Raw genomic sequence first — 26,023 nt, 5'->3', positions numbered from 1 at the left:
GTGAGAAGTACCCACTTGTTCGAAGTGATCCCCTCCCATGCGTGGGTAAAGTGTGAAATACGACCTCCTACTGTAGTGGCATGGGAGGGAACCTCTAATGGGTGGTCGTTGTGCTAGGAGGGTTTGAGCCCCGTCTTGAGGAGGAGGATCTGTCCCTACTTCTGGACATTTTTTTGCCTTTTTGAAAATCCTGTTGGGAGGACTGCCCTTGTGAAGAACCCCAGGATGAACCTTGCCCATCCTGGTTGTAGTTGGAGGAGTGCAGTGAGTTCTGTCCTCTAAACCGGTGAGAGTTTGAGCCCAGTTTGAGCCCCTTCTCTGCCCAAAGGGTTTGTTAGTGAGCAGTCCTAGGGATTTGAGGGGATCATATTCCTCCTTTGTGCTTTTAAGCGCATCCTCAACTGCTTCGCCAAATAAAGCGTTGGGCAACAGGCAAGGCAATGGCTGCAAGCAAGTATTCAAGAGGCCATGGGTTTGGTTGGGATAGAACAGCAGTCGCTGGACAAAATATCACAATTGCAAGCGCTCTCCTATGCCAATGTAAAATTCATCAAAACCTCTCATGATACAGTCAGATTCATATTTAAGTCTTATCTAAGGAAAACTGATAGCAACTACATTTTAAATCATTCAGCTTCACCCTTGCAAGCTCAGGCTTAAGAGGAAACCTATTTTTTGGGAAGTGATGGTTCAAGGCTGCAGTTGCCTTATAGGAGATGGAACAACGACCGAGATGGAGGAAGGATACCTTTTAATGGTATTCTATGTCGAGACAGAAGCCGAGCATTATGCTTTTCTTCTTTATTACTGCTCGCACAGTAATTTAACATTTTAAACTTTCAAAACACATTTTTTGTTTCCTCCGAGCTCCTGTGGAGGCTCAAACACAAAAAGGGGTAGTAGAGTTTTAATCCAAAGGTAAAATGTCTCAAGAAACTACCAATCCCCATAATCCACGGGCCCTGAGTAGTTTCTGTTCAATCAGGCTCTGGCTTTGCCTAGAAGTAAGTCTCCTGGTAAGTCCTACTCCTCTCTTTATTGCTGCTTTCACAGATAAGTGAATCTTCTGTCACGTTTACAATATGGAACGTATTTAATTGCATACAGATATTTTGTGTAGATAACACGCTAGAACATTTGTAAGACACGCGTGCGTTCACCAATTTCAGTGGTCTAGTTAATGTGGGGATACATTAAGAATATCTGTAACGCTGCGCTAGTCATATCGTGTGTTCCTATGTACTGGCAAGTCCTTTTTAATACGCGGCAGGGTTTCATTTCGTTCTGCTTAGTTTTCCTCGCTTCAGGAGGTCAGGGCTGGAGCCAAAGGCGATCACGCCCGCATGAGGCAGCCGGCCTCCCCTCCCTACAGTAACAGCCAGCACAGGCCTCTAAAACCCAGCAGGAGCCCATTTCGCTCCACAACGCCACACGATCGTCCGACGGGGCGTTAGGACCCTTCAGGGACGCATTTCAGAGCAGTTACACCCCGGCAAGCACCGCGCCTCCGTCAAACAAAGCACTGCAGTGAGCGCATGTTATCCTGACTGCGCTACGCAAATAAGATTGTAAAGAAAAAAAAGGGGGGGGGGTAAAAGTGCATAGCATGCTTGCCAGATACTCTGTGGGCCTATAACAGCTGCGTTCACCCTAGCAGCTTGCGTGGCCGAGCAGTAAACAATGGCACATTATCGGGAGCCCACAGTGTCACAGAGCACCTCCCCTGGGTGGAGCTCAGAGGAATGGGTGGAGGAGGCTGCAGGAGAGGAAGAAGACCTCTCCCTCAGTTTTAAAAGAGTGTTAGGTGACTCATTGTCACAAGCAGTATCAGAAGGAGTGCTGCTCCCAACACAAAGACTGGACCAGTTAGAGGCCATGCTTAGTAAGCAGAAGGCAGAGCAGGACAAGTCCAGGAAAAGAAGGGCACTTAGCCCTGCAGAGGGAACCTCAGCACAACACCCTGAATCAGGGGTTTATCAACAGGGCTGTAAAAAGGCTCGGAAGAGGACCTCCTCTTTCATGCCCCCGAGCCACATGGATGGGGTAGACTTGGGACCCCAAGAGCCAGTCGACCCGGTCAGTAGGCTGAATAAAGCCTTTCTAATGAGGGTGACAGTGTCAGGCTCTCGACCTCCTGCCCCAGGGGTGAACAATGAAGGGGAGGAAGAGGATGCCGGTTACTCACCGGACGATGAAGGTGGGGAGGAAGAGGAAACTCCTCAAAAATCCAAGGTCTCCGAACAGACTCTGGAAGAAGATGAAGAGGGTCTTGCCGACATGTTCAACCCAGAGGCAATAATGCATCCTGGATCCACTGAATGGGTGCCATCGCCCAGAGTGGCGCAGTATATGGCACAGCACATGAGAAGACTGTTGGACAGCTGGTCCAAGATGAGGGCGGAGTGCCCTAGGCCTGACCTGCCAGGCAAAGTAACTGACACCCCAGACCTAGATCCAAAGATGGCCACCTTTGTCACCAAAGCATCAAAAAACTTAAGGAAAGGAGCGGACCGAGCGTGGCGAGGATGTCAAGATAAGCTAAGATAATATTCCCTAGACAGGTTTTGCAGGGACTGAGCGGCGGGGGATCAGGCGTCCTGTCATTTTGGCGCACATAGAAGACCCCAAGGACCCAGGGCACAGTACTGGGAAAGCTGACAACATGATAGATTATTTCTGGCCAGAGCCTGTATCCCCAGGAATTGTAGAGGTGCCTACAGGCAACAAAGTACACCAGGCGGCGAATACTGTAAAGGCGTTTACCCCAAAAGTGGGGGGCAGAACGCGCTTATTTTGGCATGCATGGCGCAAATTATCCTGCAATGCATGGGTACTGCAAGCGAATTCAGGCATGCAACTAGAATTTGTAAGCAACCCCTCGCAAGTGTGATAATCAGCGATGTTCATGCCCTTGGAGGAGCAGGAGCTGCTCTTTAGCGAATTACACAGTCTAGCAGACAAAGGAGCAATCGAGCAAGAAGTGCAAGAGGACCAGGGCTTCCTCAGCAACATGTTCCTAGTGCAAAGGGGAGAGAAGGTCAGACCAGTGATAAACTTGAAGAGTCTGAACGAATGGATTACGTACCGACCCTTCAAGATGGAGTGAATACACCTTCTTCGAGACCTACTCGGGGCGGGGGACTGGCTCGTCCGGTTAGACCTCAAAGACACGAATCTTACCATCCCGATAGCGGTGACCATCGGAGAAACCTTAGTTTCCAGTGGGGCACAGAGATCTGGAGGTTCACGTGCCTCCCCTTCGGTCTAGCGTCCACACCATGGGCCTTCAGCAAAATTATGAGACCAGTGGCAGCAGCCATGTGTGTGAGAGTGAGTGAGTGAGTGAGTGAGTGAGTGAGTGAGTGAGTGAGTGAGTGAGTGAGTGAGTGATCAGGATCATTGTCTACCTGGACGATAGCCTCATCTTAGGTCAGAGTGCCAGCGACCTGCGATTGCCACAGGCCGGATGGGTACGCAACCTAGTATGCTCCCTCAGTTTTGTCATGAACGCTGAGAAGTCAGACCTCTGGCCCGCGCAGTGGATAGAGTTTCTAGGGTTCATTATAGAAACCAGAAAAGCCTCGCTCGAGTTGCCAACGCAAAAGGTTAAGGACAAAAAGAATGAACTGAGAGCGGTGATAGCAAAGAAAGTTATTTTGCTTCGCAATCTGGCTTGGATAGTGGGCCTCCTCGTGGCCTCAATCCAGGCAATATTTCCGGGGCTGCTACACTACAGAGCTCTTCAGAGATTGAAGATCAAGCATCTCGAAGGGGGCCTAGGCTACCACCAGTTTGTCACCCTAGATCAAGAAGCCCTTACAGAGCTGCATTGGTGGCTACAGAACATGGAAGCCTGGAACGGCAGGGCAATCTTTGGGGACACCCCAGACCTAGTGATATGATATGATATGGCATTTATAACGCGACTATACACAAGTGTTTCGAGGCGCAACGAGGCAAGGGAGGGGAACAGAGGTAGGATGGACAACGATCCTACTAGGCCAGGTGTCATTCAGATCGCGCAAGTGCGTTGGAAGGGGGGGGGGACAGTGCTGTACATGGGAAGATAACAATAAGTAAGTAACGTCCAGCAAGTGGCAAGTGCAGGGTAAGTGCGGACATCAGGTGTCATATGGTTGGAAGGGGGACTGTAGGGATACAGAAAAAGTGCCAAGTGCGGGGGTGCCAGGTGGGCAGTACGGGTGTGCGACTCTGGCAGGGGTAGGACCTGGGTCAGAGGGTGTCCAGGTAGCCAATGCAGTAAAGGTTACAGCCAGGAGGTCAGCAGAGGAGAGGAGGAGAAAAAGCAGAAGTAAAGAGAAAGGTTTTGAGGTGTTTCCGTAACCAGATTTGGTTCTCCTCAAGTTTGAGGGAGGAAGGGAGGCTGTTCCAGAGGGAGGCACCAGCCAAAGAAAGAGATCTACCACCAACTCGTTGCTTAGAGAAGCGACTGACCCTGAGGGATTTGGAGGCGGATGAGCGAAGAGCTCGAGAGGGAAGATATTTAGGAAGAGAGAGTTGATGTCACGCTATCCTCTCATTCTGTCCCTATTTCACAAGCATCTAGGACAGGCAACACTCACACTGCCTCAGTTACCACAGCCATTTTCCCATTACCTGTCACTCACAGTGGACGGTGTCACGTAAGGGGGTTTACCCCAAGGGCCACATCCGCAGGTTTGGGGTTTCCCCGTTCCTTTGCTGGCGCCTGTCATGACGTCTGCAGGAGGGAGCTCGCAGACGCCGGCTATAGGACACTGCGCGCAGCCGGCTGCAGGACGCTGCGTGAAGAAAGTCACTTCCGCAATCATTGAGATCTAAACAGCGCTCACGTGTCGCGCTTGCGAGTCACGTGATGCGATCATCCGTCTCACTCGCGGATCATGTGATGCGGAAGCGCCCGCTACTTAAGCGCTGAACTTCCGCAGTTCCGCGCTTCACAGCTGTTCTTTGGAGGACTCTGTACGGCGTATGATTACCTTGTGTCTCACGGCTCTCGACTCTTTGATTGCTACACAGATTTTGCTTTGGTCACGTCCTTTGGCTCTGTTTTTGCTGGATCAATTGAACTCGGAACGATTTTTGGACTGCCTCGGATTACCTCTTCACAGCATTGCGTTACCAAGTACTTTGGATTCTGGTTCCTTTCGCTCGTTTCATCAGTTACAGGAGGGCAGGCTGGGTCCATACCCAGTCTACTGTTCCTCTCCCTATTGCCATCGGGGAAACCAGCTCACGTGCCCCTCCACGGAATTATCACCCAGCATAAGATTCTGGGCCCCATCACCCTTCAGCTTAGGTAAGCACTGCTCTTTATCCTGTTTGTTTTCTTGTACTGTACTCATTTGATTGCTAATAAAGGTTTTCCTTTGCAGCTGCCTTGGGGTTCGACATTCCGTGGTTCCGGCTTCAAGAACTACCCACCTGTGGCCTCAATGATTGCATAGGGAGTAATCTTTTATTCTCGCTCTGTGGTACTTGGGGACAGAGGTATCATACTCTTCACGACAATCAAGCAACCTGATAGTTGAAGGTATTGAGGCCCCAGAAGGCCTTGTGAATGATGCAGAGGGTTTTGAACTTAATCCTCGCAGCCACTGGGAGCCAGTACAGAGATTTCAGTCCTGGAGAGATCCGATCCGTGGGCTTGAGGCCAAGGACAAGTCTCGCAGTCCCATTCTGGATAAGTTGCAGAGGGCGGAGAGTAGAAGCAGGCCGATTTAGAAAGAGGTTGTTACAATAGTCCAACCTAGAGAGGACCAGAGCTCTGGAGACGGTAAGCTTCTGGGGGAAGGGGAGAAAAGAAAGAATACCTCTCAGGAGGTGCAGCTGGAAGTGTGACTTCTTAGAGACGTCTGAGATGTGAGCAGAGAAGGACAGTGTGGAATCGAAGATGACCCCAAGAATTTTAGCCTTGCAGGTGGGAGCCGGAAGAGGGCCAAGAGAGGCCGGCCAGAGAGTTACAGGAAAGGAGGGAGCGGGTGTGCCTATGAGGAGAATCTCAGTCTTACTGGCGTTAAGGCAGAGGTCGTTGGCGGCACACCACTCCTGGATAGCAGACAGAGATGAGAGAGGGAGAGGAGGAGGCAGAGGGTAGCCTGAAAATGAGCTGGGTGTCATCCGCATAGCACTGAAAGTTGGGGCAGAGAGCGGCGATGCGGTGTGCAAGGTATTGGTTGAACAACCAGGGAGAGAGGTTAGACCCCTGGGGGACACCACAGGTAGAGAAAAAGATAGCAGAGAGGAAGGACACAAGTTGGACCTGGGAGGGGTCTGTCAGAGAGGAAGGAGGTCTGTCATGCCAGAGCATGACCAGTGATACCCAGGTTAAAGGCAGAGGAGAGATCAAGCAAGATGGGGACGCATGGGTGTTAGAGTCAAGGTTGGAGAGCAGGTCTTCACGGATGTTCAGGAGAGCAGTTTCCGTGCTTCTGGCAGCTCTGAAGCCAGACTGATGGTCATGGAAACAGCCAACAGATTCAGTGTGAAGATTAAGCTGGGAGATAGCCAGCTTTTCCAGGAGCTTACCCAGGAAGAGAGTGATGGATATTGGGCGATAGCTGGGCAGGAGGGGTCGACAGAGGTTTTTTTTTTTTTTAAGAAGAGGGTGCACAAGGGAGTGCTTCAGGGGGGATGGGAAGACTCCAGTGTCGAAGGAGTGACTGCAGAAATCAGCCAGGGCAGGAGCCAGGGATAGAGTCGGACGCAAGCAGAGCCAGCTGGGTAGTGCAGGCGGAAGTGTAGGAACAGGAGGGAAATGGTCAGAGGAAGAGCTTTATCTGCGCAGAGAATAGTTCTTAATGTGGTGTTCGCTGCCAAAGAAAGAGGAGTAGGGCTTATGAGGAGACTTACATTTCTAAGCAAAGCCAGAGCCTAATTGGGCAGAAGGGACAGCCCAGAACTACTCGGGCCTGAGGATTATGGGGACTGGTAGTTTGAGACATTTTTCCTTTGGATTAAAACTCTACTACCCCTTTTGTGTTTGAGCCTCCAGTGGAGCTTGGAGGAAACAAAAAATATGTTTTTCATGTTTTAAAGAAAGTTTAAAATGTTAAAAAGTTGAACTGCTGTCAAAGCAGTAATAAATTAGAAAAGCATAATGCTCGCTGGCTTGTCTTTAATAGAGTCAAGACTACCATGCGCTATAAGCGTGGGAATTCTTCATTGTCATGCACTTTAAGCTACCAAGAGTTGAAGTATGGAATTATCTATGGCTAAACTTAGTCCTGAATTCAAGACCTCCTGAAATGGTGCAAAGTCAAAGAATCACTGTCAGAACTTGAATGTTTCACCATGTTAAGCCAGAATTACTCTTTTGGGAATTCTAAGCCCCCTTTGTGAGGCTCCTCAGAATTTTACTCCCACCTCCCCCGGTTTTAGTTCTTTGATTTCTTTTTGGTGGCCAGATGGACTTCTCCAAAAAATGGGAGGTGAAGGAGTGATGTGTCAGGGAGACAACGTGACAGTTTCTGGAGAAAAAGTAATTTACAATCTTGACTATGCTTAATGGTAGGCTACTTTAGTTCCGTTTTGGTTAATTTGCACGCTTCTCATGTTTACTTTGTTCGACATTTGGTACAAAATAAAGCACAAATAAGATCCTTTGATAAACCTAGCTATCTTTAGCTTCTATGAAGACCACTATTGAAGACTGTGTAAAGTGGTTTGAAGTCAGTCACCAGAGAGCATTCTCAATACATTCATTTTTTAATCATTGCTTTAAGTACAAGTACAGCATCAAGCACTAATACAGGTGAAGAGATTTAATGCTCTGGCCTTACCTACTTGGGAAGTCCGCTGTACGTAGACTGGGCCTGCCCAAGGCCCGATTATTGTGGTAGCTATAATTCCTGGTCCTGTTATATTCACTGCAAGATCTCCAGCACTTCTGATGAAGGAAGTAAAGAGAAAACTTGAAATGACAATCGTTTAATATGTAATAACATTGATAGATAACACCTTCCCGACAGACTTTACAATGGTAAACTACATATTTTGTTATTTAAGACAAAAAGCAAAGTAATATAGACAAAATGAAATGAGAACATGACTCTTCAATTAAACATTTGGACGTACACAAGACCATGAGGCAATTTTGTGAACCATGTACTACACCTCGGAAAGGTCCAACAACCCAAAATATTGTAAAATGGTAGAAATGTTAAAGTTAGCAATATAAATAACTATATTATGCCCAGTCGATAATCCCCTTACCTCCATTATTTTGAGATTTACACGTAAAAGGGACAAGACCGGAACCTTTTTTGCAAAGCAAACTCTCTATTGAATTAGAAAAGAGCTAGGAAACTTGTCCACCACATCATGCTACGCCCGCCTGTCCCTTTCCATTTCAGAACTTACAGATGCCAAAGTCCAAAAGAATAGGCGCACAAAGGAAAGGGCACTTTAGACTCTGGGTACATTAGGCACAGCTACTTCAAACTTACTTCGACATTCATGCACCATTCATCTAGATTTTTGAGAGTTTTCTAAACCAGATTTGTATCAAATAGGTTAACAGGTGTTGCGTTTGGTAGTCCCTTCTGCTGTACAAGATTAACAGCCTAACATTTGTTGCTGCCTTTTAAATGGTCTCGGACATCGTCCTCTCCAGTGAGGCATACTGCAAGACTGAAAGGGGACCGCAACTCTATTTGTAATGTGCTAACTTAGTAGCCCTAATGGCTACAAAAGAATGGATACTCCAAAAGTGTGTGTGTTCCCACACCAGAATGTCTTTTTAATTATTGTTCTTCTGGTTTGATGTACACCTTACAGAAAAAGACTTCCAAGTCAATGCCAATCAAATGTACATAATTTACATACATTATATCACTATAACCATTGATTTAGTAAACAGTACATTTGTTTGTTTGTTTATTTGATAATGCGCACCAAGCCCATGGCCAGCTGGGCGCAGCAATACAAGAATTCTCGGAGCTTAGTTACAGTGCCTGTCGCAATTTGGTACATACATGTAATTACAGTGTGGAATACAATACATGATACAGTATAGTCAATTGTTATAATGTGGATACAGTAAATGAGGTAGGGTAGTAATTTGCTATTCATGGAGCATTGCGGGGTGTACCGGATAAAAGAGCCTATGGTTACAACTATGAGTAAGAAGATAAGTGAGTCACAGGCGCTTTGACCGTAGTTGTCAGAGAGTGAAGAGGTTATAGGTTGTTGGAACAAAGCCATTTGAGAGCATTGATTCTGAATCTGGTGTACGGTAAGGGGCATCTAAGGTCAATAGGGAGGGTTTCCATGCTTGGGCAGCTTTAACTGGGAAGCTAGTTCCTCCAGCCGTGGTTAAGTTTGAATCTGGGAATGTCAAGCAGGAAGGTATTGGCAGATCTCAGTGGTCGGGAGGTGAGGTTCCTGGTGATTTTCTCCCAATAGGTAGGGAGATGCTAGAGTGTTGAGACATTTAGAGGCGAGGGATATAGCTTTGAGGAGGATTCTGTCTTTTATTTTTAGCCAATGGGCCTCTTTCCGGAATTTAGAGATGTGCTCTCTTTGAGGGATGTTCAAAGCTGCTCTTAGAGCGTTATTTTGCAATTTTTGGAGTTTGTCAGTGACATACTTGTTGGCTCCTGAGTACAGGGCGTTGCAGTAGTCTAGTCTGGACAGGATAAGAGCATTAGCCAGGGTAATGGAACTGGCGTAAGACAGGAATGGTCTGGCAGCTCGGATTAATTTACAGGTGTAGGCGGTGGTGGAGGAGAGGGAGTTAACTTGCTTTTTTAGGTTAAGAGAGGAGTCCAGGTAGAATCCTCGAGTTTTTACCTCCGGCATAACCTTAATGATATTATTGTCAATGTTAAAAGATGTGTAGTTTGGGGTTCGTTTTTTTAAGTTCGAGTCAGATCCGAGGAGTAGGCTCTCGGTTTTATCGTCATTCAGGCAGAGGCCATGGGTTGCCATCCATGCCTGAATGAGGATGTATATTTTATTCACCAGAGCCAGGTCCTCTTCATAGTTGCCCGAAAGGGGTATGAGGATATGGAAGTCATCTGCATATTTAGTGTAGGTGACATCCAGTCTGTCCAACTTGTCAAATAGTGGCTTGGTGAAGATGTTATACATAGTGGGTGAAACGCAGGATCCCTGTGGGACTCCACATGTTATTTGGATGGGATCGCCACAAGAGGAGGTAGAGAAAACTCTCATAGTCCGGTTGGCTAAGAAGGATTGAACCCAAGCAATGGCTTCTCCTGTGAAGTTGGCAGCGAGTCTTAGGTGGCTGCATAAAACTGCTTGGTCCACCAGGTCAAAGGCTGCTGACAAGTCCAGCAGCAGTAGCAGGGCGGTTTTGCCATTGTTCTTTAGCTCCTCAATTTTAGTTTTAAGGTCTAGCAGGGCTGTTTCAGTGCCATGAGAGGGCGGAATCCTGATTGTCGTGAGCCTCGCAGATATTTGTTTCTAGGTAGTCTTGAATTTGTAGATGAGCTACTCTATCAATAATTTTGAGTAAGAAGGGTACAGTGGTAATGGGCTATAGTTGGTAGGTATTGAAGGGTTGAGGGTTTGTTTTTTCAGTAGTGGGAGGACCCAGGATTCTTTCAGGTTGGTAGGTACCGTGTTTGATTTAAAGGAGGAATTGATTAACTATGAGATAAAAAGGGGCTAAGTCTCTGGCCACATCCTTTATTATTTGCGCTGGGCAGCTGTCACCCTTGCAGTTGGAGGGTTTCAAGGAGAGAATGACCTTTTCGGTATCAATGATTGAGATTGTTTTAAAGCTAAATGGTGGAATAGTATTGTGCTCAGAGGGCAGTGGTAATAGTTGGTCAGCGATAGGCAGGGAGTCTTTTTTTTGTTGTTATTTTGAGTTGGAGGGAGGAGATTTTATTTGATAGGGCTTTCTGTATATTAGTACACCATATTTTATCCTTTGGGACAGTGTCAGCTGGTTGTATTGGGGATTCCTTTTCACGGAGGATGAAGAAGAGTTCCTATGTATTTCATTGGGCCTTAGTGATTCTGTCATCAAATAAGTTTGTTTGTGTTGATAATTTCTTTCTTATAGTGTTTAGATAGTTGGGCTAATTTAGCTTTATTGTTATCGGTGGCCGGGGGGCGTGGCCAGCACGCATGCAGCGAGGACGAGCACTCGTGGCGCTCCTGCCCGAGATCCTGAAACGAGTGGAATTACGCAGTAAAAACTTCACGGACAGCACTGGTAATCACATTTGCGGAAAGGGGAACCTCTCCCCCCTGACTCGGCCCCACTCCGAAACGAAATCGGACCTAACAAAGTCTTGAACGGAGCGGAGGGAGAGACGCCCCCCTGACATCCAAGATGGCGGCGCCCGCGGCACTCGCTGCCGCTGATGAGACTTGGCGCTCCTGAAAGGAGAGGTCCCGCCGGGAAGGAGAGGAAATACTCTTACCTACCTGCACCTTCTACACCCGCTGAGCGGTGCAACGCTTCTGGGCCTGAGAGGTGTTGAGATCCGGAGGCTCCCTGCAGCGGAGGAAGAGGCGGACCCTCGGACAGAGGGATAGTGGATGGAGACTCTTTAAAGACGCCTGAAGTGGGAAAAACGAGAGGCCCTCGTCGAAGAAGTATCAAAAAAGGTAGCAGGCGCTCCTCTCCAGAAAGAACATGGCATGATAACCTGTTCTGAGATGAGAGTTTGCAGCACACGCTTTTTGCTCACTATACTTTTCACAGATGGGAAATATCCATTTACATATCAGTCTTTGTCCCGCCCACATGGGCAGTCCAGCACCGAAATGCTATGGCAATTCCTCTCTGAGCAAGAATACCAAAAGCAACCCCATACACGTGTTTCAGCGTTGTTGGGCCTCATCAGTGAGGTGAAGCTTTGTCTCTCTGAGCACAGTGAGCAGGGAGTCCACGTCTGGTTGCCCCCCAAGTAACTCAGGGTGACCAACCCCAAGTTCCTTTCAAATATATCAAAAAAGGTAGCAGGCGCTCCTCTCCAGAAAGAACATGGCATGATAACCTGTTCTGAGATGAGAGTTTGCAGCACACGTCGAAGAAGGCGGGAGGCGACCGAATGAGGAGAACCGGGGCTCTGTGATACTGCCCAGCGTGACCCACAAAGCGGAGGACACCCGACCGCGGAGGGAGAGGGGCTCGGCCTGGGACAGTGAGTCACGGAACCAGAACCTTCTCACACACGTTGTTACTCCGTTAATAGACCTGGGGGCAGGCTGGGCTGATCAAGTGGACCGTAGGAAGGAACAACATTTGGGTAGCCCCTTAAACCAAGGACCGGTACGACGGAAGCACCGATCATTTCCTGCAATAGACTAGCAAAACGCTAAAAGGCGTGTGAACTCGAACAAATTTCAAGCACCAAGCTCCCAGATTGAGCACCACACAGGGACCTTCCCTGGCTCACGCAGGATAGGGGGGAACAAACACATTCAGAGAAAGATCCAACCATCTTGAAGCAGTGGATACGCTCACGAGAACCCTTGCAAACTCCACCTAAGTCACGGCTACTGAACACGGAAAAGTAGTAAAGACGCCCGACCTAGGAACACAGAAGGTGCGGGGTGGAATCCCTATGGAGGCCCGTCGTGATGGAGGGCAGGTCCTCGAGCTGGGCCCCTCTGCTGCGCACGGCTACTCCGACAACGGATGGGGTGAAACGCCTGGTCGGCCCGCTCCACCAGGGCCCAGCAACGGCTTGGTAACAGCGAACCTGACACCGTGGCTTTCGGGGACAGCGTCTCAGAAACATCACACAGACCCCCTGCGTAACACAGACGGAGGGCTGCCTGGCACATCTAGATTGAGATTTGCCCTCAACCACGTGGACGTCACCTCCTCAAACCAGAGACAAATACCCCGAAAGGGCCCCCGGGGGCCACTACTTCCACACAAGACAAGGTGCACTGTTGGCCCCCTGAACCTGTATAACGCCTGGCCTGCACACTGACCCAAGGCACAAAGTAAGCAAGAACCCTGGCACTCGCACAACTCGATGCTAGGGCTGACCCAGGGACTAAGACCAACTGATCATAAAGGAGTCTATGGACTAAAAAGTATCCCACTTAACTAGCGCCAACTACTGAACCACCTACTGCGTGAATAGGACAGTACACTGGACCTAGGCAGAGATGCCCCCCCCTAAAGCAAAGACAAAACTATCAATGACAATGGACTCCCACACGACGGTCAGGCCCAAGCAGCCGCTGCAACAGGACCCCGATCCCAATCCAGTGTCACCGCAGCTGGAAACAGAACCTAAAGACACTCTAGTCCTCCAAGCTATTGCAGCACTACGCACCTCTATTGAAACTAAAATAGAGGAAATGAGGGCGGACATGCAACTTATGCGCCAGGATGCTAGTAACCTAACGGAAAGAGTAAATACGAATGAAGCTACCCTGCGAGACAACGTCGCTAACACCTCAGACCTGAAGGCAAAGGTAACAGAATTGGAACTGAAAGTAACGAGGCTGGAGGCGAGATCTGAGGATGCGGAGGGGCGCGCTCGGCGAAATAATGTTAGGATCTTGGGGTCCCGGAGGACATGGAGGGCTCGGACCCTACAGACTTTATAGAGACATTGCTCTTACAAGAAATAGGGGCAGGAAAATTCTCCCAGGGGTTCTCAGTGGAGCGCGCCCACAGATCTCTTCAAAAGCGTCCCCCGCCGGGGTCGCACCTGCGCCCGATAATAGCGAAAATCCTCAATTTCCGCGATAGGAAAACGATACTACGACACTCCAGAGAAGGCAAAGAGATCAGAAGACAGGATTCCAGAATAGTCATATACCCTAACTATACCCCCACGGTACAGCGAGCCAGAAATTCTTTCATACCAGTGAAAGCCAGGCTACGAACACTCAACATAAAATACATGTTGCTATACCCATTTCGCCTTAATGTTTTATGCAAAGGGAAGGAAATCTTCCTAGAGACCCCAGCGGCGGCAACCATGTGGATGGTGCATAACAATCTAGCGGAGAACGGAGAGGACCCACAGAAAAGCAGATAAAAGAGAAGTGAACGACAACGAAATGAACACCTATGGAAGGTCCCACGCTGGAGATGAGACGCTTAACCAGATACTACAAAGGACCGCACTGCGAATATAGCTACATCGGGCAGGACCACAAAGAACCACGAGCAAATACACCGCTGACACACCCCCTCACGGAAAGTGCAGGTCAAATGCCTACACACTACCCGCACCGAAAGGCCTGGAGAGGCGCAGAAGGCTCGGGAGCCCCTGAGCGCCGGAAGTTAGAAGCAACTGCTGGGGGCAGTTTGCAGTTAAACGTTTTTGGTTATTCACTCGTTCGGAAGAAAGTTATAACAGTTGGTAAGTCTCCAGAATACATTGACACGGAAGAGATGGAAAGGGCTGGGGAGGAAGACACTATGTGAGTAACCTCCCTACAGGACAGCGTAACCAGCAACTCCCAACCTAAAGTAACATGGCAGGGGAAGTAAAAATGATGACATGGAATGTGAGGGGCCTCAGCACCTACCTCCGAAGGAATAGAATCAAGTCATACTTACACAGGAAAAAGGTGGGAATAGCGCTCTTACAAGAAACGCACTGCACGGCGATATCTTTGGGCAAACTTCAGGAACATTGGGGGGGACAGGGATTTGGAACTGCTTACTCGAAATATGCTAGAGGGGTATATACATGGATTCACTCCCAACTCCCTTTTCGACTATCCAAATTTGTTAGCGATCCAGAGGGCAGATATGTGATTGTATGGGGTCACATCGAACAGCAAGAGCTATGCATAGTGAACACTTATCTACCTAACAACAGCATCCCCACCTACTTGGCCTTGATGTACGACATAACCACTCCACACAGAGACAGCCTCTTCATCTGGGGTGGGGATTTCAATTGCGTGCGAGACCCCACACTGGACAGGTCGTTACCACTGCCTACCACCACTATGGTAAACACGCTGATAGACAGCCTAGACTTGGCTGATATATGGAGGGAGCTTCATCCCCACACACAAAACTACTCATACTTCTCATCCCCACATGGCCTCCATATGAGGCTGGATTACATCTTTGTTGGTAGAGAACACCTACCTCAGATGGAGGGAGCAGAATACCTGGGAAGGACAATCTCGGACCACTCCCCCCTAATAGTAAATTGGAACCACACTGGCCCAGGCCCCCCCCCCCGTCCCTATGTGGCGCATGCCAACAACGGCCCTGATGGACCAAGCATTCAGAGATGAGCTGCAGGACACGATAGACTACATAGAACTAAACAAGGGAAGCGTAGACTATGTAAGCACGGTATGGGAGGCTTTAAGGATAGCGACCAGGGGAGAGTTCCTGGCAAAAACAGGTGGCATCAGAAGATCGCTACATGAAGAATTAGAGCAGGGCGAGACAGATTGAGAGGCTTAGTACAGACCTCACAGACCCACAACGACACAAAGACAGACTTGGAGCACCCCACGAGGAATGCTCGACCGCTTGGGGCAGGCTTGCTAAGTTTGATTTTTCTACCAGAACAAACAGGGCACACACAGAAGCAGACAGACCTAGTAGGCTCCTGTTCTTTAAAGGCGAATAAAATGGCAACATCCTCCAAAGTTGTCTCTTTCGACAAGACTTAATACAATACTTCTCAGTGAGGACATAAATATCAGAAGGGTTAAGCCTAAGTCTGTTGCCACCATAGGAATCTGCAAAGATAAGCTAGGAAGCATATCAGTACAGGGTTGAGCATGCTTCCAGGTTAATGTCAGTAAATGTTGGTCACTCATTTTGGTTTGATTGATTGTTAAAGTGCCAATCAAATCTCGCATATTCCTGGAGACAAAATAATAATCAAGATGAACTTTTTTTCTTATTACGGGTCCAAGTAGTTTTTTCTGGCATGTAACCCATGACTTGACCATTTAGCATGTAGAGATCCCGGGCACATAGTTCTCGGATCCACAGGGCTGCCCTAGTTTTTATATCAGCTTGATTGATCACGATACCATCCCTATCTAAGCATTGGATATTTAAATCTCCACAACTTATGATAAAAGGATTAGTACATCGCATGAAAACATCAATTAGATCTGTGACAGTATTTACGAAATTGGTCTATCCAATTTTGAGTGAATTCCAATATAGATTGAAAGTAATGATTGCTTTTTTCTCTCAGAGGATACGGGTGGCAGCCAATCATCAGGACTAACATTTGCATGAGTGGTTTAAGGTTATTTTCTTCCACTACTGCTAAACACCGTCCCCATTTCACCAATGTCAGTAAGCCTGGAATACGAACGACCCATTCCACCTCTGGAGGCCAGATTCAAGAAAACATTAAAACCTTCAGATGTTGGTTTAGTCTGAATCCAGGATTCTTGTAAACATACGTCATGCGTTAAAAATTCCATGGTATCTTGGTTTAAGAGATTAACAAACACTCTACAGGAGCCCATTTTCATTGTCTTTGTTTCCTGTTGTGCTGGATATTATCTTGAATTTGAGCTTGCTTAAGAAGAGGCAATACATGACCAATCGTGTTCTTGTACTTGGTAGGTTTTGTTTAAGTGACATTCTGTCACTTATCTTAGTGAGTTGTTTTTAGCATCAAAGGTCCCTTTTATTTTTGGCACCATCTGGCTCAAAGGTTTGTCTGGATACTGTCTTTCCCGATTTGGTACCATCTGAAAGCATTGGTATCGTTTTGCTTTCTCTCATTTGTTTCCATCGAGCCGCAACAACGCTGTATTTATTATGTCATCCACAAGTCGTTTTTTTTGCCGCAGATTAGATTCTTCACTGATTTCAAAGCCATAGGGCAACAGATCTTGTATTGCATTTAGCAATGTGGTTTTCACCAATCTTGACTTGAGATGTAGTATAACCCAATCAAATCTGGTTTCATTTACAAATTGAACAATTCTAATGTCATCTGAGACAATATCCTGCAGTCTAGAGTTGTGATGCACGAGTTTCATGATATTAGCTCTGTTCAGTATTAGACCATCTCTGGAGGTCAACAGCCTCTCGATCACAACCGTCAACCGTTGTTCCATAGAGTGCGGACGATGGACCTTTCCTCAAGGTGATCACACTGCTTGGTGGTCACAAAGTTTGTAAGGCTTGATGGGTATAGATATAGAATTTTTCATTGCAATTGCTAATCGCCTTTGCTAAACTGTGAGAATGTTTTTTTTTTTTTAACAGCACTCTATGCTTAGAGGAAAGTCTATATTTAGTGATGTTGGGATGATGGGTTCAATAGATGAATAATTCCTCATTGTCAGGCTAACGACTGTGATTACAAGAGAAGACAGTTTTCCAGAGCGTAGCCTTAGCCAAAAATTGTCTGTAGAGATGAATTATGGATTATGTACATAGCGGTTAAAGAGCAGCATTCGTAAACTGTGAATACAGAACAATCTAGCAGCAAATGTCTTAATGTTTTTATTTCCTTAGGGCAATATCTACATAAGGAATCAATATCTTCTCATGGATAGCCAATATTTCCCAAGTTAATAAATTAAAAGGTAGCCATGTGAACTTCAGCTCCTAAACTCCCCCTCCACACTTCCACCCACCATATCCCCAATGCCCGCCAAATTGTGCTTTCAGAGTGGAATTTATGCCCTACGAGAGAGATCACTGGGGCTGTGAGTGTTCCTGGGAGGCATGGGACTGCATGGAAACAGCCCAAACAGTGACACTGTGGCTGATGGTGGGTAAAGCCCAGGAGATCAGATGGGCCTTCCAGGCTGGGTGTTTCCCTGCAGCGGGATTGGAGCAACATCAGCAGTGTGCCATGCAGAGCAGTGCAGCGGAACCCCCCAGATCTGGGCAAGATGGCAGAGATTCTCTGGAAGTCCAATAGAAGGCCCTGGAGCTGCCAGATACAAAGTGATTAGAAGGGGCAAAGAAGAAGGCGTAACCACATACTGTACAGTGTGTCCCCAGGCTTGGTGCGAGCGACCAGAGGCAGATTGGGGGTGGGGAGGGGTCGCCAGGGAGCAGCCAAAGAGGTAAATTGTGCAGGATGAGCCTAGGAGCACAGAGTCCCTCCCAGGGCAGTCAGATCGCTGCAAGTGCTCTAGATCAGTGGATGGCTGTAGGGAGCAGGAGAGGGGCATGAGTGGGGTGCAGAGTGGTGAGGTGACTGCCCTCCGGATTCAGTGGCAGACTTTGGAGGTCCAAGTGAAGAAGCTGAGAGAGTGGCTCCTCACAAGTTTGATGGAGCCTCCTGGCAGAAAGGGCGCCATACAGTACAGGATAGGCCTCTGGTGTTGTGGCCTACATAGAGAGAGCCTGGGGGTGGGGCTGTTTAGGATTTTATTCAAATGTGGATCGGCATCTGGGGTGAGAGGGCCTGGTGGGAACATCTGCGCTTCAAGGTTGTGGCAGCAGGTGTCTCGTGGGTGGGTGTTCAAGCTGGTGGCGGTCAGAGCAGTGAGACTGGACCAGAAAATTCATTTGCTCCAGAGAGAGTTGAGGATGGTGAGTAGCGGAATGGAGGCTCTGCTAAAGGAGGCTGACCGCAGGGACAAGGTTCAAACGGTTACTTTTTTTAAAATTAAAATGTTATAGTTTATTTCTAAACTTCATTTATACACATTATATTTGGAACTCAAAGAGAATCATCGGTTTGTCCAATACAATCTTATACGCCATTTCCCATTAGTTGTTGAATGATGGTGTAAACCAATTTCCTGTTGTTGCCTAGTAAATTTTGTGACCAGCGTTCTTTTGCGTCCATCTGCGTGTTGTGAATACCAGCTCTCTGAACAGGTTATGCTTCTCAGTCATTGCGGGACATTCCATTATATGAAACAATGATTCCAAACATTCTATTTGTTTACAGAATCTGCAGGATGCCTGCATTTTTGCGATTTGTTTAGTATTCATTAACAATTCGCGTGTGGGCAGAAGATTGAATCGAAATCTCAGGATACTGTCTTGAATTAGGTGATCTGGAAAAAGTTTTAGAAAGTTTGGTAGTTGGTTTAGCAATCTTATTTCAGATTTGCAATTCAGACACATTTTATACTGGGATTTAAGATAAAGTGTAATGAGATCCAGTCATTTCTATGGATCCGTTGTTTTACATATTGTGGACGAGCAATCGCATTTCAATTGGAATCTCTGCCGCTTGCAGAGTTCTATCCATGGAGTTTTTCCACTCATTCAGAGCTTTGTCATTGTAAGATATTTCCTTGTTGCGAAGTATGTCAATAGCCGGTATATGATCTTTGCTCAATATTTTGCTGTAAAGGTCCAGTTGTTTCAAGGTCCTTATCGAATGTTAGGATTGTATGGCGATTTCATACCGGATCCCTGGCATGGGAAATGAGGGCAGTAATACAAAACCTTCCTGCAAAAGATTGCTTCTAACTGGTGCCAGAGTGCTTGGTCAAGATTGATCAAAGACTCTCCACCGGCTACTAAGGAACATATTGCTGAGATATTCAGGAAATAAAGGGCCGTGCTGGGCGACATCCAGTCCTCCGTTACGGATTTACACAGAAGGGTGCACTCTTTCCACCAACTTGGTCGATCTCTCCATAATTCAACCTACTTTCGGGTGCTGATGTGGTAAATGTTCTTCGTTCCGCTAATTCTGGGATCCCCTGACCCAATATATCACTTATTTCATTTCTCTGCTTCTCTTGGGTCTCTTTGGGTCCCTGTGACACTTTTGGAGGTGTCTGCCACTTGTGTTTCTAGGGATCCCGTAATCCATTTCCTTGTCTCATTTCCCTTCTTCTCTCAGGTCCCTGTGACCCTTGGATGGGGCTAGGGTAAGTCCTTACTTCTTCCCCATTCATGTTCTCTCCCTCTCTGCCTTTCTCACTTCCCCTCTCTTTTTTTTTTTTCCTCCTGCTCTCGGTCTGAGAGGGGAGGACCCAATAATCCCTTCGGCACTGGACTCTGTTTGCGGTATCTGGGCCCAACAGTCCGATTGCTATGCATGGCCTCAGATTCTCCAGCTTTGTGCACTACCTTGTCTGCCGTACAGAGTCTCCCTTTGGTGTCCGCATCCTTCCGTACTGTAGCCGACTCCACTGGTCTGTGCAGCTACTCCCCTCACAGACGTTCTCACATATGAGACTTGCCAACGCGTTGGATTTCTCCTCCTCCATTCAAGGATTGTCGGCCCTTTATTCTTGCTCCGGTATTCAGAAGGGGAGTGTTGTTCACCACAGATGGTCAAGCATGTTGAAAGTTTAGCATTACCCTGAGCCAAACACAGAAGTATTGTCAGCATTTGTTACTCCCATGTAGGCAAATACCTTGCTTCTAGGGAGTTCCCAATGGGAATGGGAGTCCTGTCCCCTAAATGGGGAGTGACTCCCAGTGAGGTCCGGCTTTCCCAAGCCCACAGGGAGGGTTTTGCTGAGCAGGTCCACCTCCCTAACCTTAAGGGGGGTGGGTGGCTCCCCCTAGGGAATTAGGGACGAAGTCTCCAGATTCAACACAATGTCAATTCAGTAACGTGTCTCAAGGTTTCGATGGTAGTGGATTCCTTATACAATCTTCAAACCTCTGAGCTCTTACAAATTTGTTACGAGTACCCAATTCTGTATTTGTGCAGAGCAAGTTTAACCGCAGACCTATGTACCATGCCATACACTTTATATCAGGACATTCCTTTTTTTTTCAAATTGAATTTCATTACATTTTGTTGTACAACAGTGTGAATCAGGACTACCAATCTGCAAAGTCATAAAACCAAACAGTCGATCACATAATTTCATAATTCTCCCTTTGCCAACAGGATCCCCTTTTTCCACATCTGCCCTGGTTAAGCTGGCCTCATACAGTGATTGGAAGCAGCTGGGGTCAACCAATAAACCCACTAATCAGTGGGGCCCATATGCAACTAGGGGGTAACATCATGGCCCTCCCTGCTCACTGTGTCTCGACCCTTCTGACACAATGACCAAAAGACTGCATGCACAGGGTGGGTCAGAATCCTGCCGAGCAGCTTTTCTTGCGGGACCCACATCCATGCTCCCATTTTCACTGGCGCAAAGAGGCAATTTTCTAACGCTACCCATTGCCCTCCTCCCCCATTTTCACTCAGGTGGTCCAGGAATATTTGCAGCTACGCTCTTCTTAAGTATTACTATAGGTCAGGATACACCAGTACACCAATGTCCTTAGGGTGATCAATTATTTGTATGGTAATCTAGGTCTCTGATCTGCCCATAGGAATGAGAGGAGTTCTTTCTTCATCTCTAGGTGGAAGGCTGCTGCGACCGCACCTGGCAATGATTTGAATAGGAATGTTAACCTCTGTAAAACATTAATTTGTATGGTTGTGACCCTGAACGCCCAGGACAGGGCGAGCATAGACCACATCTTAATGACAATTTTCGCCCATAGCAGCAAATAATTGGCCATATAGAGGGCGCTCGAGAGCCGGCGACCAAGATGGCTGCCATCTTCTAAGCTCTGCTGTGTGACCTGAGGAGGGAGAGAGCGGTTTGCTGCTGGAACCTGTAAAACGTTGTCCGAGCCAAGTATCCGGAACAAGAAGAATTTCTGCATAAAGTGAATGGGGTTGGGGCCCACACCTGCAGAGCAGGGTTAAACTGGGGCTGCATGATTTGTACCCCCCCACCCTCGGCTGCCAGCATCTGAGGTTGGTGTGCCTTGGCCCAGTGCTGCGGGAGGAGGAGCAGGGCGGCTGGCGGGCAATCCTGAAGACTGGGTAGACCTGGCTGGTGGAAGACCTGCTGCAGCAGTGAGGTTTTGCATAGCCTGTACCAGGGAAAGTCTGGGTATTGGCCCGGACTTGCAGCTGGTGGTTGAGTGAAGTGGCGTGAGCCACCCCAGGGAGTGGGGGCAAACAAGGCTGGCATCACATTTGATGCAGGAGAGGAGCCCTATTGCTGCCGCTTGCAGCGGCCATTGTGAAGGTAGCAGCCTGCTTAGGGTGGGGTGCGCTACGGAGGCGGAGGAGAGAGGACCGGTGGGGGCGTCGAGCTGGTGCCTGAGATGAAGCTGCGAACGGCTGACTTCATTCGCTGCAGCTAAGTGCAGCTCCTGCTCCGTTGCTATTTTTGGACCCTACCAAAAAAGAGCCAGCAGGTTCCTGAATGGTGGCACTGCAATATAAGGTGGCTGGGCAGTGTTGGGCACAGGCTCTGAACTATTGAAGTGCTGATTATGGCGGGCTAAGGTGGAGTAAGGAGGAGAGCACCCACATTGGGCCAAGAATTCATCCTGGTCACCAGGGGCCGCTGGAGTGAGGCACTGGGGTCTGTTGGTGGCAGTCCTGGTGCTTGTGTCCAGTGTTGGTGTGGCCTAATCCTTGAGGCAGGAGGAATAATCCACCAACCAGCGAGGGAATAGGGTGATCTGGGTGCCCTTTCTGGTGGCCTTGGTGGTGGCGATTGCAGGCACCTGAGGGGGCACGCTTGCGGGCTGACTAGCACCTGACGGTTCAAATGAAGGTTTGAAGTCATCGGCGGTACCCTACTGGCTAAAATTTTGGGGGCAGTATATTGCTCAAGGATTATCCCCAAAGCGGGAGGTGCATCACCGAGAAGCCCTGGACAGAGTAGGTTTCATTGTTACACTGGATAGAAATGGGGAATAAAAAGCAGGGCCGTCTGCAATTTACCCAGAGGGAAGGCCTAGCGTTACATAAGGTCACCATGACCTCTCCTTGGTCAGGGGACAATGTTGGAGTGCTGCTTGGGTCACTTAGCGGCACACAATCAGGTGAGAACAGTCAGCCATCTGAGCTCAGCCAGGTTTTAGCTGAAATGAAGAATGGCTTTGCGGCAATGAACACAAAACTGGACGGCATAGGTTACAAGATTAACAGAATGCAAGAAAAGATAGACAAGGAGAGTGGGCGTCTTCATGAAGTGGAGCACAGAGTGGGAGTGCTGGAAGATACTAGTAATGAAGTAACAGGCCATCCGTGGCCTGCAAATGGAATTAAAACTAATCCGAGAGAAGAACAAAGACTTGGAGGCGCGATCCAGATGGAACAACATTGGTTGTTGGGGATACCGGAGTCAGTCCCAACACGCAATATGGAAGCATTTGTCAAGGAGGTGCTGCAGGATCCCCCGCTTTCTCCCCAATTAATTCTAGAAAGAGCACTTTGTATATCAGGCCAGGACCCGCGACCAGGCCAACATCCCTGCCCGGTTATTAAAAGACTGTTGAACTACTGTGACCAGGATGTAATTCTACGCAGGGCTCGTGAACTGGGGGGGGGGGGGGAATCTACACTACAAAGAGGCAAGGATATCTTTCATGATTCGACCCCGTCTGTTAAAAAAGCAAGGCTGTCATTCTTGGCGGCCAAGCGTATGTTGCACGAAAAACAAATACAGTATGCAACGCTGTACCCTTCAAAGCCAGGAGTTGTCCACAATAACAAGACACAAACCCAGCGGAAGTTGTCACATTTGTTGAATCCCTGGCTGCGCCTTGAAGGGGGCGGAGTGGATCCGCAGACGAGGTCCTCCAGCTGATGTTTAAAGCACATTTTTGATGGGTGGCTGAGCACGATGTTGCATAGCTGGGAACAGCTTTTTGGGGCTTATAAGTAGATCATTACTGTAACAAAAAAGGCCATTTGCTATTCATAGTATTTAAGTGGGCCCTCTCCCCCAAGGTTCCTCTGTCTGGTGCCCCCGGGTAGAAGCCTGCCAGTTGGGTGTTGGGAGGAGAAACGGTTTGAGGGGGCTATGTCACTGCCTGGGGGGATGGTCAGTGTGGGTGGGGGTGGTGAGGGGAGTTGGGAGTTACGAGGGTACGGAGGAGGTTGGGGGAGTTGTGGGTGTGTTTTTCTTTAAAAACGGATTCACATCATTTGATGGTGGGGAGATGCAGCGCACACGTTCAGAGACCATGGGAGGCATGTCAGAATACAACATAAGCTGGAATGTGTGGGGCTTGGAACAACCCGCGTAAAACCAGGAAGGTAGTCAACTATACTTGGTTTGAGTGGCTAACGAAGGGGTGGCCAAATCCTGGGGTTCTAATAAATACTACATATCGTATTCTAATTACTCTGAAAGGGTCATTACATTGTTGCATACATCTTTACAGTTCCAGCTGCTGGATAAAGTGGTTAAACCAAGGGATAGATTTGTTATTGTGTCTGGGAGCTGGGCTCACTTTTTGGTGACATTTGTTAATATCTACGGGCCAAATATAGACGATCCAGGTTTTTTTGAATCCCTGCTCTTCAGTTGCTTTAAGTACATGCACACTATTATTGTTTCGGCAGGCAATTTGAATGTCACGCTACGAACGCAATTGGATAGGTCTGTAGGGAACGGCCTCCAGATCTCTAAGGCAGCAGACCGGGTATGCAAGAGCATGCTGACGTTAGGCCTGGTGGATGTGTGGCGTGTGCTGCATCCAGAAGTGAAAGAGTTTTCTTACCATTCAAATTTCTATGGTACGTCGTTCAGGCTGGATTACGTGTTGGCCAGCCCATATCCGATGAGCATGACGAAGGATTGTGCTGCTATCAAGTACACCATCAGATAAATCCACAGTTCGGTGGTTTCTGGAAACTGGGCAGGAATCGGCACCCAGACCCTAATGGACCCTAATGGAGGTTTAAGGAGTCTGCCTTGACGGATGTAGTGTTCCGAAGTGGGGTGGTGGATGTTGTGCGCTCATACTTTGAGGACAATGTGGGCTCTCTAGTATTGATGGCCTGAGTCTGGGAGGCCTTTGAAGTGTTACTACGCAGGAAATAATAAATTTATATAGCGCTACAAACCCTCTGGTATCTGAGCGCTGGATTTATTACCAATGGTGTGTGGTGCTCATTTATCGACCTCGGAAGGAGGAAAGTCTGAGTTTGGCCCTGCCAGGATTCGAAACTGCGTCAGCAGGTTCTGCACAGATGTCAAGCGAGCACTCTACTCGCTGTGCTATCGGATACTGGCACCGTTGTTGCCTTACTGCCATACTTGTAATGAGGCCCAGCAGGTTTGTGGAGACGGATGGTTTCCATTGAGCCAGGCTCCGGCCCGGTCACACACAGGGCAGTGATCTCGGAGGAAGGAGAGAGAGATACAGTGTCAGCTTGCAACAATTCACGTCTAGCTTCCGTAAAAACAGGACAGCCACAGCGCAGACAGTGGGGAGGAAGTGGGGGCTGTCGGGCTGACTGTGCGCAGCGCTGGACAGGGGAGCGATATATGTGCCTGGAAATAGGCATGTTGAAAACAATCAGGAGACAGTTATCGAATTTGGAGGGGGAACTTAAGACTGCTGAGACCGCCATGCCGGGCGCCGGTGACGCAAGGGCTGTATTGAGGACACAACTGGACTGCTTTAGCAATCTAGTGAAAGTGGTCATTCCCTAAATCACAATTAAAATATCTCAAAGAAATAGACAATGATGGACACACCCCAGTAGGGAATGAGACCAGGAGAGATTGCAAGTGAGTAAAAGGTATTCTTTATATAAAGATAAAATAGGGCACGCAGAGGACTATGCTACTCCGAGAGCGCTCTGCCAACATTACAGAAGAGTCGCATTACATGTCCAAAACGCGTCCTCTACGGCACGTGCTATAAGGGTTACAAAAACACATTTCATTGGTTGAGTTGAACAAGACATACATTGTTTAGTGGTGCTGGTGCTGGACTGGCTAAGGTTTAACTTGTTGCTTCTCGAGGCGTGTGGGACAGCTGGGCTCATCATGGAGGGGCAAAGGGTCACGCTGTGTCCACACGGTTATAATTATAACTAAGCTAAGCTTCACAATAATCAAGGGCATGCAAGATTTAATAGGACACACAAGATTCATCATAACACATGGTCGCCTATAAATTGTAGTAACAGGTATTCATTCTTAACCTGGACCAGAGAGGGGCAGAGGTGCGGTGGTCCATGTGCCTTATCTTGGCGGGTACTTTTTGGGACGCATTTATCAGATGCCTCGAGGATCAAACAGGGGTGTCAGAATTTGTTAGTACATGGAGAATATATGTTTGTTCAAGATTAGTTATATGGGGGCAATCGAGGGTGGCCCATGGGCAGGGGCCTTACTCCTGCTACATCAATGGAATGTGGGG

At 48.0% G+C, this 26,023-nt stretch overlaps 1 protein-coding gene across 9 annotated transcripts in view; it reads right to left on the bottom strand.

The window, feature by feature from the left end:
* Positions 1–26,023, bottom strand: part of SENP7 (SUMO specific peptidase 7) — a 1,759,378-nt gene that overhangs the window by 1,550,675 nt on the left and 182,680 nt on the right. For all 9 annotated transcript variants that reach the window (XM_069637251.1, XM_069637256.1, XM_069637257.1 and 6 more), the window contains one exon: positions 7,782–7,888. In XM_069637251.1, coding sequence (XP_069493352.1) covers positions 7,782–7,888 — 107 coding nt within the window. The remainder of the gene's footprint in view (positions 1–7,781; positions 7,889–26,023) is intronic.

The sequence above is a fragment of the Ambystoma mexicanum genome, chromosome 7p, assembly GCF_040938575.1.
Source record: "Ambystoma mexicanum isolate Mex_15411 chromosome 7p, UKY_AmexF1_1, whole genome shotgun sequence".
Taxonomy (NCBI): domain Eukaryota; kingdom Metazoa; phylum Chordata; class Amphibia; order Caudata; family Ambystomatidae; genus Ambystoma; species Ambystoma mexicanum.
This window is presented reverse-complemented; position numbering and strand designations above follow the sequence as displayed.